This window comes from Coenobita brevimanus, chromosome 64, assembly GCF_032717465.1.
Source record: "Coenobita brevimanus isolate Jiangsu-jjx chromosome 64, ASM3271746v2, whole genome shotgun sequence".
Lineage (NCBI taxonomy): Eukaryota > Metazoa > Arthropoda > Malacostraca > Decapoda > Coenobitidae > Coenobita > Coenobita brevimanus.
In genome coordinates, this window is record NC_137017.1 from 7,945,310 (window position 1) to 7,963,127 (window position 17,818).

Here is a 17,818-nt window from a genome sequence, read left to right on the forward strand (position 1 = left end):
CTGGATGTTCACCGCCATCAGGTCCCGCCGAGAGAATTCCAGGGGCCCGAAGACGCGACCTGGAACAAACATATGATTTTAGAGTGGGTGTAGCATCGTCAACATCGTCGTCATCGTTATCGTCAGCATTTTCGTCATCATCATTGTCATCATCGTCAGTAGCCATCAAGGAGCACCGAGAGAATTCCAAGGGCCTGAAGAAGCGACCTGGAACGAGTCCGAACACCCACAACATCGTCATCGTCAAAGTCATCGTCAGCTGGACTGGACTGAAATTAAGGGCTGCGAGGAGACTGAGGAGAAAAACTATGCCGGAAGGTGGAAGAATGAAGACATGTATGCTAGTAGAATTGATATGATAGAATGTGGGCTAAAGGGGAAGAAAAAGGATTAGATTTAATGTCTTTCGATTGCAAAGGGGTTATTAAAGACTGTATAAGAGCTAATAGGACAGAGAGTTACTTGTTTTATTTTGTTTTTTAACTTATTTTCTTGCTTTTCTTTCTGTATTAGTATCAATGTTTCCCTAGAGTACGATACGGAACAGGACGAAAAACTAGGCCAAGTTATAGTAAGAGAAGTATAAGAAATGAATGACCAAATAATCTCATTGTTAAAGATATTGCTCAAAACTGGAAGCCTTGTAAACACGGAAATCGAGGGGAACTGTACGATCGTCATCTGAAGTCCTGCCACCTCTCCTGCTTTTCTGTCTACGGTCTTTGAAAATCAGTGTCTTGAATCCAAAACAAATAACACATGACACCGATCCAAGGACATACAAAGTAATCAGTGTCAGTTGCTGCAGCAGAATCACGAGACTGATTTATAGAGTCCATGGAGAGGGAGTCAGTAGAGGCGACAAGACTTTGATAGCCGAGTTGCACGCAAGCAGATCGTACCTCTGAGATCGTCGACTATGATGTTGTCCTCCCGCTCCGTGCTTTGGCTGCTCAGGCCCATCAGAAACCGCTCGAAGTTTTGAGGGTCGTTGGTGAAGAGTTCCTGAAGAAGAAGACGTAGGAGCTTTTTCACTTTTTTTTTTTTTTTATGGCACACCTTTTCTCTCATCGTTTCACTTTGTCGCTATTTCTTTCTCTCTTCGTTTCACTCTTCCTCTGAGTTTTGCTCTTTCTCTCTCTAATTATGAGTCCCATACTTCCAATTCGGCCATATGGGAGAGAACGTCATAGGTTGCAGACCCCAAAGAACACAAAAATCCCGTCCCCTCTGCCCGACCAAAACAAATATCACCACCAGCAGAGAGCGAGAAAAACAATGTAGGCTGAAAAGTTATTAAAGTTGTTTCTGGCTATACACTCATTACTTCCACAATTCCTACCCGACCAAGATCAACCTCATTATTGCGTCTTTGTTCTGCCCGCAGATCCTTAACGTTTCTCAGCTCAACTGATGGTCAGTTGTAGTAAGACTGAAGGGTTAACTTGACAAGGATCAGTTCACCTTAACTTGGCCCTGATTTTCGTTCTTTTGCGGCTTATTTCCCACAGCTCAGTGGCACAATAAGATAATGCTGTGGCTCTACATCCTTTCCATAGCACTTCTTTGTGACTAGCATCCTTTTCTAGTGTTAATCTATTGCCACAGCTCAACATTCAAGACGGAGAGATGATAATATTAGGCCAGGTTAAAGTGAACAGAGTATAGTAACCAAGGAAAGTTATTTCTACCCCATAAATAAGGCCCACTGAGTTTTACACAACCACAACTCAATAATGCAAATTGTGGCAGTAACCCAGTCCCGTTAGATGAAAAGACACACCACCACCCACCGGAGAGCGCCAGAAGGAATTGCACGTCCTTACGCCTCCGCTGTGCTGCTGTCCGGGTACGAGGACGTAGGGCACCGCGTTGCAGCCGTTAGTACTTCGATCCCGCAGGTGCACGCCCGAGGTCACCAGCGTGTGTCCGAACCGCATCGCCGCAGACTGGAAGATTTGGCTCACTTGCGGGTCCGTCGTTCGTTTGTACCCTGCGGAGGAAGTGCGGCTGAGTTAGGTTAGGTTCGGTTATTTTAGGCAGGGTTTTGGTAGGGTAAGTTACGCTAGGTTAGGTTAGGTTAAGATGTTTTTGATTAGGCTGGATTACGGTAAGTTAGGTTAGGCTTTTAGCTTAGGCTAGATTAGGTTGGGTTATGGTAGATTAGGTTAGATTAGGTTAGGTTAGGTAGGGGTTAGGATAGATTAGGTTGGACTATGGCAGTTTAAGTTAGGTTAGATTAGGCTATGGTTTACAGTAGGATAGTTTAGGTTAGTAAAAGTTAAAGTTGGTTCAGTTAAGTGAAGATAGCTTAGGTCAGGTTAGGTTAAGGTATATTAGGTGAGGTTAAAAGAGACTGACCAGTGTAGGGTGGCAGTTCCTCTAGGAGATACTTGGGCAGCCAGTCGTACATCACCAAGGCCTGGTATGTAGCGATCACCCACTTCCTCGCCTCGTTGAAAATACGCTCACCTACGCAAAAAAAAAAAAAAAAAAAAAAAGGAAAGAAAGAAATGAATAGAAACAAAAAATGGCAAGTATTATTCTAAACGGATGTGGGGATTTCCTAACACCTTTTCCTTAACCATTTATTCTGAAATTTCGTTAACATCTTTCTATAGCGACTTATTTTGAGGCTTCATATTCCTTCTTCTTTAATATAATTGTATTGTGCAAATTACATGATTCAAAGTTTACACATATAAAAGGGGAAAACTCAAAACAAACTCCAGTATCCTTGAGAAAACAACTAAAATCGCAAAAACTAAGAAAACATCACGAAGCCTCTCTCTCTCTCTCTCTCTCTCTCTCTCTCTCTCTCTCTCTCTCTCTCTCTCTCTCTCACACACACACACACACACACACACACACACACACACACACACACACACACACACACTTACTATTCCAGTCGCGGTGTCTCTGGTATAATTTCTTAGCAATCTCGTTATGCCAGCGATACCAGACGATTCCGAAGGTCAAAAGGAAGGGGTTTTCGTTGCCCCGGGGGTTGCCCAGCTCTGAGGGGGTTGAGGGAAAGGGTTAGCTGGCTGAGAGAGAGAGAGAGAGAGAGAGAGAGAGAGAGAGGGAGAGGCAGACTGACCAAATGACTGACCAGAAGAGAGATGGATAAGCATACAGAAGAATACAGAAAGACTGACAGAACTATGCACCAGATTGATAGACATTACATAGATAGACAGACAGATAAAAACAAGAGAGGATAGATGAACAGAGGCAGAGATAAAACAAAAAATGACACAGATTAATAAACACGTAGACAGAAAGATATGTTATGACAGACCCATATCCTGTCTCTCATTCTATCGCTCTTTTTCTTACGCTCTCTCTCTCTCTCTCTCTCTCTCTCTCTCTCTCTCTCTCTCTCTCTCTCTCAGTTTTTCAAGTATATAGTGAGAAAAAAAGGTAGACAGAACAATGAATAAAAGTAAAACAGACAAAAAGGTACGGTACATAAAAAAGAAAAAGACACAAACAGATATTATGCCAAATTTAAAAGAAATAAACGTACACTCTTTAAAAGGTTAATTTATTTACTCATCTGTTTATTCTTATATATATTTCATTTATTTATTTTTTTACTTATTTATTTACAGTATTTATTTATTTATTTATTTACTTACACCCAAAATTTTTTAAATATGCTTAAACTGTCAGATTCACAGATAGCTACACAGACTCAAATACACAGACCACACAGATCCACCGGTACTCACTGAAGAACCGGTCCACAATGGCGGTATATCCCCGGTCCACGAACTGGGAGTGGTTGGTGGGGGGTGGGGGGTTGGCCATGGGGAGACGTTGGGTGTTCTGGGCAGGGAACCCGTCACCCAGCTGTACCGGGAAGCAGGAAGGGGAAGTGGATGTAGTACCGGGGGATTCAGAGGATTATACCAGGATAATATTAGACTTCATGGATCATACCTGGATAATACTGGGGGATATTGTGGATCATACTGGGATTATACCGGGATAATACTGAGATATTTAATGGTCCATACTGGGATAATACTGGAGGATTTCATGGATAATACCGGGATAATACTGGGAGATTTCTTTGATCATACCAGGATAATATTGGGGGATTTAATGGATCATACCGGGATAATACTGGGGGATTTAATGGATAATACCGGGGTAATACTGGGAGATTTAATGGATAATACCAGCAAGATCAGAAGTTATAGAGGATAATACCTGGTGACACCAAGATATTCAATGGATAATACCGGGAGAATAAGAGAATATTACCGGGAGGGGAGTAACAGTAGTATATTAGACTTTATATGAATAGGAATGGAAATACACCAGGGAGGGGGTGATTATTATTATTATTATTAGTAGTAGTAGTAGTAGTAGTATCTGTGGTAGTAGTCGTAGTAGCAGCACCAAGTGACGGTGGTAGTGTGGTAGTAGTAGCAATAATAATAATAATAATAATAATAATAATAATAATAACACCTCATCGAATGGAAAGGGTTAAGTGGAATATTTTAGAGAAAATTATCATAAACCCATTTTCACGGTAGATTACTGGAAAAAATGACATTCATCTTTTTTGCGTGTCAGTGTTTGGTGGCACGGAATAAATAAATGTCCTAAACAGCCTCCCCTTCCTTTTATTTCCCTAATGAGAACAGAAAATGGGAACACAAAATTACGCCAAAAAATATGCTACGAACATCATGGGGACAAGATGGTCTGAATAGTTACCCTCTCTCTCTCTCTCTCTAGATGAGATGGGGGGGGGGTGGAGAGGGGAAAATACTGAGCCATAATTGATTGATATTATTGTTGTGACGGGGTTATTTACACCCTCGCCAATATTTTAGGTGACACAAGAAACTTCACAGAACCTCTTCCACTTCCTCAATAGCAAACAAGAGAATACTTAGGTGTAATGCTTGGAATAAATCGCAAAGGAATAGGTGTTACGAAATAGATAAAGTCGCTTATAGTACGACGCTCTCACATGCCTGTCCGTAACCCTCTGTCCTCATCTACCTGTCACCTTGATGATTTGGCTACACAACCTGCCTACCTACCTCACCTTACCTACACTCCAACTTTCCTACCCTTGGACAGCTACCTACCTGCATGCCTGCCTCTCCTGCTTAACCGTCTAAGCTCACCTTCTTACCTATCCCTGCCTGCCTCTCTAACCTGTCTGCCTACCTACAAGACTGCCTCCCGTACCTGTATGCCTACCCTTGTATGTCTATCCCTACCTGCCTAAATGCCTACCACTGTTTGTCTACCCCTACTGACTACATGACTGCCTACCTACATGCCTACATACTAACTGCCTGTCTTCCTAAACGTCTGCCTCTCGTGCCTGCTGGTCTGCTCCTTCCTACTTTTCTACCTTCATACCTATCTGCCTGCCTGCCTTCCTGCGTACCTGGTGATGCCCTGCCAGCTGTCCATTTGGTGCTAGGGTTCCGTCATGCCTGGTCCTCAGCACGTCAGCCCAGCCCTTAGCAGTGCCGTACACCAGCCCGCCATCAAAATACGGCGTGATCTCATTCAGCTGAAGGGAAAAGCACGTACACGGCCTAAGATTTTATTATTTTCCTTGCAAGCCATTAAAGTATACCATAGGACTTCATTTGGTTACGCTCTACGTTACTGTTAATTTGTTTACTTGGTTATCATTAATTTGCACGTCATTAGAGTGTGTGTATAGCATTAGAGGTTCATTTATTAACTCTTCCCAGTTTCTTTTATTTATTTACTAACTTTTCATTACGCAGCGTCTCATTACAGTACATGATTAGTGTTTCATTTACCAACTCTTCACATCATCACTTATTCATTTATTGTTTTCACCTCATCAATTATCATTCTTTAGTGTAATACTCGTTCTGTCATCGTATTATCACTCATTATTATATAATTTTTCACTACTTGGCCTTATCACATCATCACTAATTCATGTACCAACCTCTCTCTCTCTCTCTCTCTCTCTCTCTCTCTCTCTCTCTCTCTCTCTCTCTCTCTCTCTCTCTCTCTCTCTCTCCTTATTTCCATTTCATTTCCGTCCATTTCTCGCTTCATATTAATTCATCTTTCCTTTTCTCTTTACCTCCCTCCCCAACCCTTCTCACTCCCCCTTTCTTTCCTTCTATCTTCTCACATACCACATTGGATTTTCCTTAGTTTCTCCTTTTCCTCTTCTTCCCTCCCTCTCACAACAATGTGTCGTCTCATTAACGTGTACTGAATCAAACAATTTTCTTTTGACTCCCCCACCTGTTGCCTAGGGTTGTTTGGGGAGAATCCAGTGGTCATGTCATGCCTGGTCCTCAGCAGGGGCAGAACAGACAGGCCAGGGTGTGTCGTGCGGTACTCATGGCCCTCAGGCACGGGGATGTTGAAGTACTCAGGAGGGCAGCCTGGGCCTTGTGCATCCAGGATCTCCTCTACCACCTGCTGACCTGTAAAGAGGGAGGGGTTATATATCATCATTATCAAACATTCAGTCAATTAATCAGCTAAATAAGGACATGCTTCCTCGTAAGGAATCCCCACATTAACGTTGGCCGTGGTACAACTGATGTTTGTTGTGGACTAGAAGCTAAACTAAATGGTAAAACCGGTCAATTATTTCCCGTTAATTGCTGGAAACTGTTGGGATAAGTGAATCTAAGATGTGTAAGAAAAGATCCTTAATAATGTGAGAGTCTCAGATTAGACTCTGACTCTCTTTACCTGTGGCTGAATGTTCAGTGCCTAAATGGACCCATACGCATTAAAGTCAATCTGTCCGGCTGCCTGCACAAACCTGCTTGTTCAGGCAAATTTGAGGGTGTGTAGGTTGTTGAGGCCAAGGCTCTCATCCTTGGTTGGGACTGCCTGTACAGGCCACGTGCAGGCTCTTTAGACAGTCGGGTCGGACAGGCCGGCGTGAGCGTGTAAGCCTGTGGGACCCTTAACAGTAATGACTGTGTAGTGAGTTACCAAACTTGTAGTACCTCATTGCAGTACCTCCAAAAATCAGTGGTAGCCAGCCATCACCGTAAAAACAAAACAAATGAATTACAAGACCGTGCCTCAATAAGGAAAAACAACCACAAAGCAAAAACAAATGAATTCCATAATGGCGTCTCACCGAAGAAGACCTGAAATGCTGTTCTGCCGACCCTGGAGACCTGACCATTGGCGCCCCTCATGAGCTGGTCACTGACAGTCAGGGGGTTGGCGGTGCGGTTGGCGGGCAGGTAGACTCCATCGCTGTAGGCCGGAGGCAGTAGGCGCAGAAGGGGCGTGTCTGAGTGGGAAATATGGACCAATGATACAGCAAAATTTAATTATACCCATATGCTGAGGTTGTGTGTTGTCTGAAGAGTAAAGTGACCTGGTGGCGCTGGTGGCAACAAGATCAAGGTTGTATAGAAAACAGTATACTTATTATAGCGTGACCAACTCCTAAATGATTAATCAGACATTCAATGTGACACAGAAGAGCAAAAGTTTCCTCACTAATTATTACTCAAACAATGGGTCAACACTCAAAACAAACCATATCCTGTATTCTCATCACCTTAACCTGGTGTAAATTTGCTGTCACTCCACCTTGAATGCTGAATAAGAGATTAACGCAAGAATCTGGTACTGGCCACAGACAAGAACTATAAAAAGGATGTAGAGATGTAGCATTAACTTGTTGTGCCACTAAGATACGTGAAAGAGGTTGGAAAAGGACGAAAGGCTCGGTGAAATAGGTATGGTATTTATTAGCCTTTCAACGGGGCAGCAAATACATACCAACGGCGCCTTGGCTGGGTCTGGCGAAGTTGTTGTAGAAGCCGTCATAACCCTCATACTCGACGTGTCTGTGCTCACCGTTTGCCCTACTCCCACACCTGTAAGGGGCAGACGCAGGTGAGAGCAGGGAGAAGGGAGGGAGAGGGAGGGAAGGGGAGGGGTGAGGAGGGTGATAAGGGTGAGGAGGGAGGGGAAAAAGGGAGGGAAAAGGGGGTCGGGTGGGAAAGGGACAGGGGTAAGAGAACAGAGAGAATGAGACGAGGGAGAGGGAGGGATGTGACAATATAGGAGACGATGGAGAAGGAAAGAAAGTGTGAAAGGGAGGGAGAAGGGATGGCTATCAAAAGGAAGGGAAAGGGGTAGGGGAGGGGGGAGAACGGAGAGAGGGAGAGGGGAGGTGACATTTTGGGGAGATGGTGGAAACGGCAGAGAAGTAATGGGATGGAAGAAAAGAAAGTGAGAGGAAGTGGGAGAAGGAAGAGGATGTCAGGCAGAGGGGAAGTGGTAGGGGGAAGGTGGATGAGGAACTAAGATGAGAGAGAGGAAACGGGGCAAAGGAAAGAGAAGAGCGGTGGGAATAGGAGGGGGAAGGGTATTAAGCGTATAGGAGGGGGTGGAAAAAATTCATAAAGTGAGGGAAAGAAAGTGTGAGGGAGATGGGGAGAGAAGGGAAGAGAGGAGGAAGAAGGGACAGGGGAAGGGTGAAGGATATGGAGACGATCAGGGGTAATGACAGAGGGACAGGCAGGGTGGCGAGAGTAAGTGAGCGTGAGGGGGAGGGTAGAAGAGGTTGAGAAATAATGGTGGTGGAAGATAGTGACTGGGGAGAAAGGGGGAGGAGAAAGGGAAGGGTATAGTGAGGAGGAGGAGAAGGGGAAGAGTAGAGTGAGGAGGAGGGGAAGCGGAAAGGTAGAGTGAGGGATAAGGGTGAGCTGTAGGTAGGGAAGGGGGACATGGACGAGAGAGGGTCAAGGAGGGAGGAGAAAGTGGGAGAGAAGTGAGAGTGCGGGAGAGGGAGAAAAAATTGAGAAGTAATCGTAGTGGATAACGAAATACGTAAAGGGGAGAGATTGGATAGAGGGAGAGGGAAAGAAAAGTGATGGGAGGGGAAGGGCATCGGACACGGGAGGGAGGAGGGAGTAGGTGAAGAGCAACAGAGAGGGAGAGAGGATGGAAATGAGATAAGACATTAGAGTATGGTGGACAGAGAGAGAGAGAGAGAGAGAGAGAGAGAGGGCGGGGGGGGGAAATAAATTCAGTGACACTAGACCGGACGCAAGGCCACTAAGATAATGATATCTTACAGACGTTCATAAGTTGCCGTACCTCTTCACTGTTATAAGTCTCTTCCATCATCATCATCATCATCATCACCACCACCATCAACATCATCATTATCATCACCACCATCATCATCATCATCATTAGCATCACCATCATCATCATCATCATCATCACCACCACCATCAATGTCATCATCATCACAGGCTAGGCGGGGAAAAGGGAGGAAGCATGAACCACCCTTATCTACAAAATCCCTCTCTAATCCCAACACTCATAACATCAGAATATTCCAACACCAATGTTAACTGCACTGCTAAAGATACCGCATTACCTACTTAGTCAGCTCATAATCACTTCTATCTGTATATCTCGCATAGCCTATATTACCCTACACATTCAGGATACATATATCAAGTTCCTAGTCTATACATATTACCTTACACATTCAGTACATATGTATCGTTTCCAGTCTATACGTAATAAACCTGTCATGCATCAGACTAACTGGGCCAGATTTTTACCTAAGTAAGCGCTCCTCTCACAGTAGGATCTTGGAGGAATTCTATACTCCTTTTATTTTAACTTGGACAAAATTTGCCACCTCCCCATTTTGGATGCTAAGTTGTAACAACAGATTAATAGCAAACTAGAATATGATACCAGCCTAGAAGAAGTGCGGTGAAAAGGATGTATTGTAGAGCCATAACAGTTTCTTTTTCCGCCAATGAGGGTACATGAAATAAGACAGAAAAAAGACAAAAACCTGGGCCAGACTAAGGTGAAAGGAGTATAGCTGCCTGACTGAACACATATCTCCAGAGTTTAGTTTACTGAAAACTGTTTTACCTAAATATCAAGCAATAAAGTTCATCAGCCAAGAAGTCTTTAATTACCACTACTGATACAAATTCCTACAAAATTCTCCTTCAGTCCTACAAAATTTCTAAGGGTGATACAGTTCCTATAAAATCATCCTTCAGTCCTGCAAAATTACTAAAAGTTATACAAATTCCTACAAAATCATCCTTCAGTGCTACAAAATGTCCCTCATTCTGTACTCACCCTTGTGGTTCCGCTGTGCATCCTTCAATCAGCCAGTTGAGGAATCTGTCTCTGTTCCCCTGGGTCGACGCCCACACGCATGGGCGGGGGCGCTGGGTTTGGTCAGCGTGTGGAGGGCAGACGGGGGCCGGAGGGGGCGGTGGATTGCCCCGTCCCTCCACAGTCACCACTACCACGCTTGTACCCACTGCCCATACTAGTGTTAATGCTGCCGCTCCCTGCAGGCTAAAGAAATGAAAAAATAAATAGTAGTGGTAGTATAGGTGGTGGTTGTTGTTGTTGTGGTGGTGGTGGTATTAGTAGTAGTAGTAGTAGTAGTAGCAGTGGTAATGATAATGATAATATAATAACAATAAGAAGAAGAAGAGGAAGAAGAAAAAGAAGAAGAACAGACTACCATTTTTAGCATCATTATCAGCATGTGGAGTTGAGTGGAGAGACACACTGACATAATGAAGTTGTTGTGTTGATGTGGATGTGCTAGAAAGTCTTGGAAGTATCCTTAGATGGTCTGGTTATGAGGAGGTAATGGAGAATGAGAGACTGACTAGCAGTGCATGTGACAGAGATTGAGAGATGGAGTGGGAGGGAAAGATAGAGGATGAGGTGGAGGGATGGGGTGGAGAGATATATGAATGAGGGTTAGTGAGAATAGAAGTGGGAGCAGTCTGGTAGAGGAGATAGTGACATAAGAGAACGGAGAATCAGAAACTGACTAGGAGTGTATGTGAGTGAGGTGGAGAGGGGAAAGTGAGACCGAGGATGAGGTGGAGGGGGAAAGAGAGATCGAGGATGAAGTGGAGGGATGGGGTGGAGACATATATGAATGAGGGGGGGGTGAACTGACGGTAGGGTAGGGCAGCTTGATGCAGACGGAGAGTGTGACATGGAAGCAATTTGATTGTGGCCATCCCTTCCAAAAGTAAGGCATCTGGTGATGGATGGGCAGATTATCTTCATCATTATTTCCATCACTACCACCACCATCTTCATCATTACCACCACTATCATCACCATCATCATCATCACCCATCCCACTAATGCACATTCAGAAATCCTTCATCTCCCTCCCCACCCAACAGTCATCCATTCTGCCACTCCTACCAACAGCAAGTCATATTAGCCTAATCAGCCAAGGATGGGTTTCCCGTCCTCTAAAGGTTAAGAACACTGTAACGCTTCCCGGACGTGAGACTGCATCATCACTCTACCATCCAAAGACGATTTTATTTTTTTTGTTTAATTCTTCTCTCTGTCTGTCTGTCTGTCTGTCTCTCTCTCTCTCTCTCTCTCTCTCTCTCTCTCTCTCTCTCTCTCTCTCGCTACCTCCAGACGATTTTATTCAACACAGATCAGCTTCACCGTTTCCGAACGCTTATTTCCATTTTTATTCTTGCTGTCTAGACGATTCTTTTCACAGTAGAAGACAATCTGGCCTGAAGTGGTTAGATGAAGCCTTCCTTATCCCCTCACTATACCCTTTTTCCTCTAACTTGGCCAAGATTGCAACTTACTTCACGTAGCTCGAAATGAACGGATCTTGAATTTGGCTCTATGTTATCTTGTTTTTGTGTTTTCCTTGAAGGGAACAATCTGCAGACTCCTGACCTTTTGGTTCTTCTTCCTTGCATAAAAAAAAAAAAAAGCTCAGTGCCGGAAAAGGACAAAAACACGGCCCTGCATAATTTCCACAGCACTTCCTCGTGACTACCATCATATTCTAAAAGTTAATCTATGACAACGACTTAGAATTTGGGATGGAGGAGTAGCAATTTTATGTCAAGTTAGAGTAAGCAGGGTATAGAGATCCTTCCTAAGCTAAAATCGTCTCGTGGAAATACCTCATTGGACAGAAGGGGTCAGCTATGGATAAGTCTTAATGTCCGTAACACAGTGACGTATAGTAGTAATAGTAGTACGGTACTGTAGTAGGAGGAGGTGGAGCGGTAGTACCGTAGTTGTGGTATTGGTAGTAATGGCAGTAGCTAGTAGTAGTAGCAGTAGTAGAACTAGTAGTAGTAGCAGTAGTAGTAGTATGAGTAGTAGTAGTAGCAGTAATAGTAGTATATAATAATAATAATAATAATAATAATAATAATAATAATAATATAATAATAGTAGTAGTAGTAGTATAGTAATAGTAGTGGTGGTGGTGATAATAATAATAATAATTATTATTATTATAAGAATATAATAATTATAATGATAATAATAATATCAATAGTAATAACAATTATGATAAATAACAAGAATATGAATAATAATCTGGAACTTTTTATTTTACTCAGGCTACCACCATCCAATTTATTTTATCAGCTTTGGGAAAATCCTCTACATGTGAAGTAGGGTTATATTTAAGTGGCCCATAAAAAAAAAAATGTATCCTAAAGTTAATAAAATCGTCTATATTTAAAATAAAAATGTCCGTTTATGTAGGGGGAGGGAGAGGGGGAGGAAAGAAAGAGAGGGTAGAGGGGGTGAGAAGGAGGAAAGATAGAGAGGGGGTAAGGGGGAATTTTTTTTAGAGGGGAGGGAGTTATATGGGGAAATGAATTCCCAGAGCTACGGCTTGAGAGATCATATAGCCCCGCTAGGTGACGGGAGAGCGTTACCTCTCCCAGCAGGGCAGCTACCAGGGCGAAGCGCGAACTCTCGACCCTTTGGTCTCCAGGCAGGCGCTCTACCACTGAGCCACGGGGAAGGGGGGATTAGGTCGGTAGGAGCGGCCATATCATCCTCCCACTTCTTATATATATATATATATATATATATATATAGATAGATAGATAGATAGATAGATAGATAGAGAGAGAGATAGATAGATAGATATAGATATAGATATAGATATAGATAGATAGATAGATAGATATACTGTAGTTTCACAATCTGAGCCATAACTGAATGCAAATAAAACTAAAACTCACTCTCATCCCGCCCTACCCATGACACGAGCTATATATTTATACTTATGTATACTTACCGTCAATGAACACAGAATAGCTTTAGTATACGGGAAATCATGCTTTATAAGTTTTATGTACGCCAGCGCAGTTGTATCATCTCAAAATTTTCGATCATTCATTTTTAACAGATATTTACTGTTTCTGCATCGATGAATTAAGGATCGCATTCCTTACCACTACTGCCAATAATAATAATGATTACAACAACAATAATAACATTTATTTCTCAAAGGCGCGAATTCGTCAAGAAGAAATCATTAAAGCTGGGCTGGGGAAGAGGTACGCTGCTACTGTTGAATATACAGTATATATATATATATATATATATATATATATATATATATATATATATATATATATATATATATATATATATATTCTGCAAAAACACGATGACAGCGCAGATTATATCGATATCAAAACGGTGGAAGCAGTATACAAAAGAATGCTAAGGTGTAATAAGCTATATAAATCGCTAAGGAAGAAGTGCTCCGAGGCCTACTATATCTCCCTTTAGCCTATACAGACCAGTTTTTAATAAGCATACTATATGAGTAAATATTGTTTACATCACAACACAGCTTCTATAGAATGCTTCTGGCATTTTGAATCAGGAGTATATAGACGTTCTTGAAAAAGTTATATATATATATATATATATATATATATATATATATATATATACTGTATACTGCCTCCCAAATGCAGTACAGGACGAAAAATGAGAGAGAGAGAGAGAGAGAGAGAGAGAGAGAGAGAGAGAGAGAGAGAGAGAGCATAACACCAAAATCCTAACGATCACCAAAAAACAATTAAAAAATGAAAATTCTGAGTACAATTGGGAAAAACCGAAGGTAAATAATCTTACCGCATCTCGACGGGCAGCAGATCATACACTGAGCCAACGCGAGGTCTGGAGACTCACAGGAAAGGAGCCACAAAGAAGCCTGATAAAGGAGTTTCCGCTCACTACACGCTAACACCAAATACTGCGGTCACTAACTTGACCTAAAATTACCTTCTCTCCACCTTGACTGCTGAGTTTTAACAAGAGATACAGTAACTGTGACTTTTACGTAGTCTGAAATTGCCATCTTTCCATTATAAGCTAGGCTGTAACAAAACACATGGTCACCATTCGCCACTAACACTTCTATACCCATTCCAATAGGGGCTACAGTAGAGTTAATTCGGCCACGATGCTTAACAAATATATGCAGAATGACAGTTTGCAATATACCATCAGGTCGATCAAACACCTCTAAGAGCAATGGGGGCGATTTTGTGCGTCGGGGTGTGGGAATCCGAAATATCACAAGATGTACTCTGTCACCTATTAGACCCGCAGCAGAGAGGTCTCCCTCATAGAAGTATTTAATCGACATGATGGTATATTGCAAACTGTCATTCTGCATATAATTGTCAATCACTGTGGCCGCATTAACTTTAATTCATTGTCGCCCGCACTGCAATGGGTTAGGGTGTGGGAATCCGGAAGGATACATTACAATACGTGGTGTTCTCACACCTTTTAGACAGCCGGGTGCATAGTTATATTTAAAAACCACGAATTAACGCAGTCAAAAAAAAAAAAAAAAAAACGGATCCTTACGCTTTCACCGAACTGTTCAGAACCCCCTATTCAAAATGAATGCATATTTCTTATTTGTGTGCATAGTAACACTGCACTTCAGAACAGATGGATGCAGTAATCAATTCGTGGTCTATTTGTGCTCTTGATATTGATGTAACTATATGGAAAACTAGATAGCCTCATAATCTGCGAGAGAAAACTGTTGCACCGTCAAAAGTAACGCAGCAGCAATTACATAAATGGACCAATTTACAAGAATATGAGGGGAATTGAAAACAAAAGACTAACGCAAGTTCAGTTTAAACATCCAAATAAAGGGTGCTGAAGCTTACCGACTTCGATAGTTTCGGCATCTATAAATAGGTGACGTCATCACTAAGGGTGGCGCGGGATTGCGCGGGAAGCCTTTCCAAGATGAAATATTCCGCCACTTGTAGAATTTCTATTGATCTTTTGACCCCAGTTTCATTCCCATTTTCAAGCCCTGTCCTCTTACGTGGGACAAATCATATCTGTCGAGGGTTATAGTATGAAATAAAGGAACATCCCTTAATAAGGAAGGTCACTAGATTAAAAATATGGAAAATACGAGGACTTACTCCTTCCTAGAATCCTAAATTAGAGTTCAGCAGGATTTTTTTTAATAAACATTTGAATTGCTCCTGTCTCATTATTTATTATCATTAAAATCCCATTCCCCCATCCTAGAGTGGAAATTACAGATCATTGCTACAGCACTCAAGCAATTCACTGCTTCGCTGTAGCCAATTCAATGTTTAAGCACTGCTAACCTTAAGTCGGTGATTTAAGTCTGAAGCAGTTTTAGCAGTTCAGTGGAAGTTATGGCAGTTTGTGAAAAAAAGGCTAAGAATGTGATTATGTAGCTTATTATGTAAGACCTCATTCCAAGCCTTCTTAGGTCTTCCTCTTGCTCTACCTTCACTCAGTCTTAAATTTTTTCACCCATTTTCAACCACCATTCTCATGTCCACGTCACCTCAGGCTTCCAAATGTATCATCAATGACATCATTTCCCATTCATTCTCTCAGATGCTTATTTGCACTTTAGTCTCTAGCCCTGTCCTCAGGGAAACACTACATATCTGGCTAGGCTCATCTTTGTATGCTCAAACCTAGTACCAGTATGTCTGATTATGATGAATTTATGAAGAAATGAAATGCTACGTCATTTGAAAGAGATTATGTACAGTTTAATGACTTCTCTCTCTCTCTCACACACACACACACACATTAAGTACTACACAATCCCCCATAGGTTTGATTTAGTTAAAGATCAGGAATGTCCAGTTCTATAGTTTAAATCATGTCACTATACTGCCACTCTCACACACATACAATACTGTATAATCCACAGTGGGCTCGATTTAGATACAAAATGGTGAGGAGTGTCCAGCTCTACAGATTATAACAACCAAGTAACTACACTGCCACTGAGGGGCCAAAACAGTTCAGTGGTAGCATTCGCACTTCACGACCATAGGGCTGGCAGTTCGAGCCCACAGTAGAGTATTTTTGGTGAGTAATGTTGTGGTCTCTCCAAGGATCTCTCCTTGCCCTGTCTGATGGCACTAGCTCTGTGGATTAACCCTAATACTACCACTGAATAGACAAAACCAAGACTAGAACTAAACTACTAAAGGCCTCAAAATATTCTAGCTAGAACATAATACCTCTCCAGGGCCCAGAAGGATCTGTGGTGTACATGATCTCAAAGCTACAATAGTTCAGTCCCATTAAACCACAGGAGACCACCCTATACCCCTGGCAACATTTGCAGTACGTAACACAAAAACCTTTAACCACTTCAAAAATTCAAATTACAGTATGTTAACACATGACCATCTTCAACCACAGACTTCTATCGCCAGTCCACCATAACATCCTACATTATGTTGTGTTCAGACCTTTCTATTATTATAAGCTTCAGATAACTACATTAAGACAGTAATAAAAACAGTTGGTATGTTAAGCATGGTATCCAGAGTGTTAAAGTTCAAACTTGCAGGTGGCACAAGGTACTCTAAATAAACAACACATAATTTCATCTTATATGTACTGTATAATAATCTTAATGTATACTAGTACAATGACAAGAGTACTTCTAACATAAATAAACATTTATCAGTCTATAAAAAGTTATTAATATATTTCTTGCTTCATGTTAAAGATTTCTAGCAATATAAGAACATAATAAACATCAATGCTGCACTGTGTTTCCAATACTACAACTGTAGCTTTGCATTTACAAGTTTTCTACAATCTTCTACAATTATGATATTAAAAGAAACAGCACTGCAGTGCAGATAAATGTAAGTTGTACTATATATAATAATACCAGATTGTGTCATGGGGGAAATTAAAATACAGTAAAACCCTTTTCAATCGGCACAATAGGGTCAGAAGCCTTGCTGACTCAAGGTAATGACCTGTCCCCCCCTCCCCCCTAAAAAGCACTTACTGTGTTGCAGACAGGAATAGGGTGCAATCCAAGCATAGGGAGGGCCTTGTGGTACGATACATAGGTGTTAGGGGGGCTCACAATCACTTCTGTACAAAATTTTCTAACCATAAGCACAAGTACAAAGAGCTGGATTTGGTGTTAGGGGAGCTCACAATCACTTCTGTACAAAATTTTCTAACCATAAGTGCAAGTACAAAGAGCTGGATTTGACATCAAACTTGGCAAATACTGAGCACTTGGAGGCCCCAGCATCCATTCTCAATAAAACTACGAGTTTTCAATTTCATCTCTTTCCTTCCTGTAGGAGCCTTGGGTCCAGGAGCAAACATGACGAAGCATGATGAACACTTAAAAAGCGTGCAACACTTTGTCACAATCACGAGTGAGCGAGGCAGAGATGTGTAGCATATAGTGGCAGGAGCAGGACTGGAGTAAGGACTTCCTGAATTATTTCCCGACTTCATGTAAGAACAAGACAAGTGTTGCATCACAGTGTCATGATGCCTTGCCGAGTTTGGATCTCCAACAATGGCACACTGCCAACTAAAGAGGACTTTTATTTTTTTCAAAATTCAAAACTATTTTTTAAATTAATATTTTTTTGCCTTACCGACAACTGTATTTCCGACTAAAAGAATGCCG

The 17,818-nt window shown here is 41.9% G+C and overlaps 1 protein-coding gene across 1 annotated transcript in view; it reads right to left on the bottom strand.

Annotated features, from left to right (window-relative positions):
• Positions 1-17,432, bottom strand: part of LOC145404635 (dual oxidase 2-like) — a 49,950-nt gene extending 32,518 nt beyond the window's left edge. The window contains exons 1-12 of the mRNA XM_080276157.1: positions 17,356-17,432; positions 10,138-10,362; positions 7,792-7,889; positions 7,136-7,294; positions 6,277-6,461; positions 5,426-5,554; positions 3,738-3,858; positions 2,904-3,020; positions 2,362-2,472; positions 1,794-1,993; positions 903-1,005; positions 1-59 (exon numbers count right to left, since the gene is read on the bottom strand). The exon at positions 1-59 is cut by the window's left edge and continues 123 nt beyond it. Of these exons, the coding sequence (XP_080132283.1) occupies positions 1-59; positions 903-1,005; positions 1,794-1,993; positions 2,362-2,472; positions 2,904-3,020; positions 3,738-3,858; positions 5,426-5,554; positions 6,277-6,461; positions 7,136-7,294; positions 7,792-7,889; positions 10,138-10,362; positions 17,356-17,432 (1,584 nt within the window). The remainder of the gene's footprint in view (positions 60-902; positions 1,006-1,793; positions 1,994-2,361; positions 2,473-2,903; positions 3,021-3,737; positions 3,859-5,425; positions 5,555-6,276; positions 6,462-7,135; positions 7,295-7,791; positions 7,890-10,137; positions 10,363-17,355) is intronic.
• Positions 17,433-17,818: the final 386 nt, after the last annotated feature.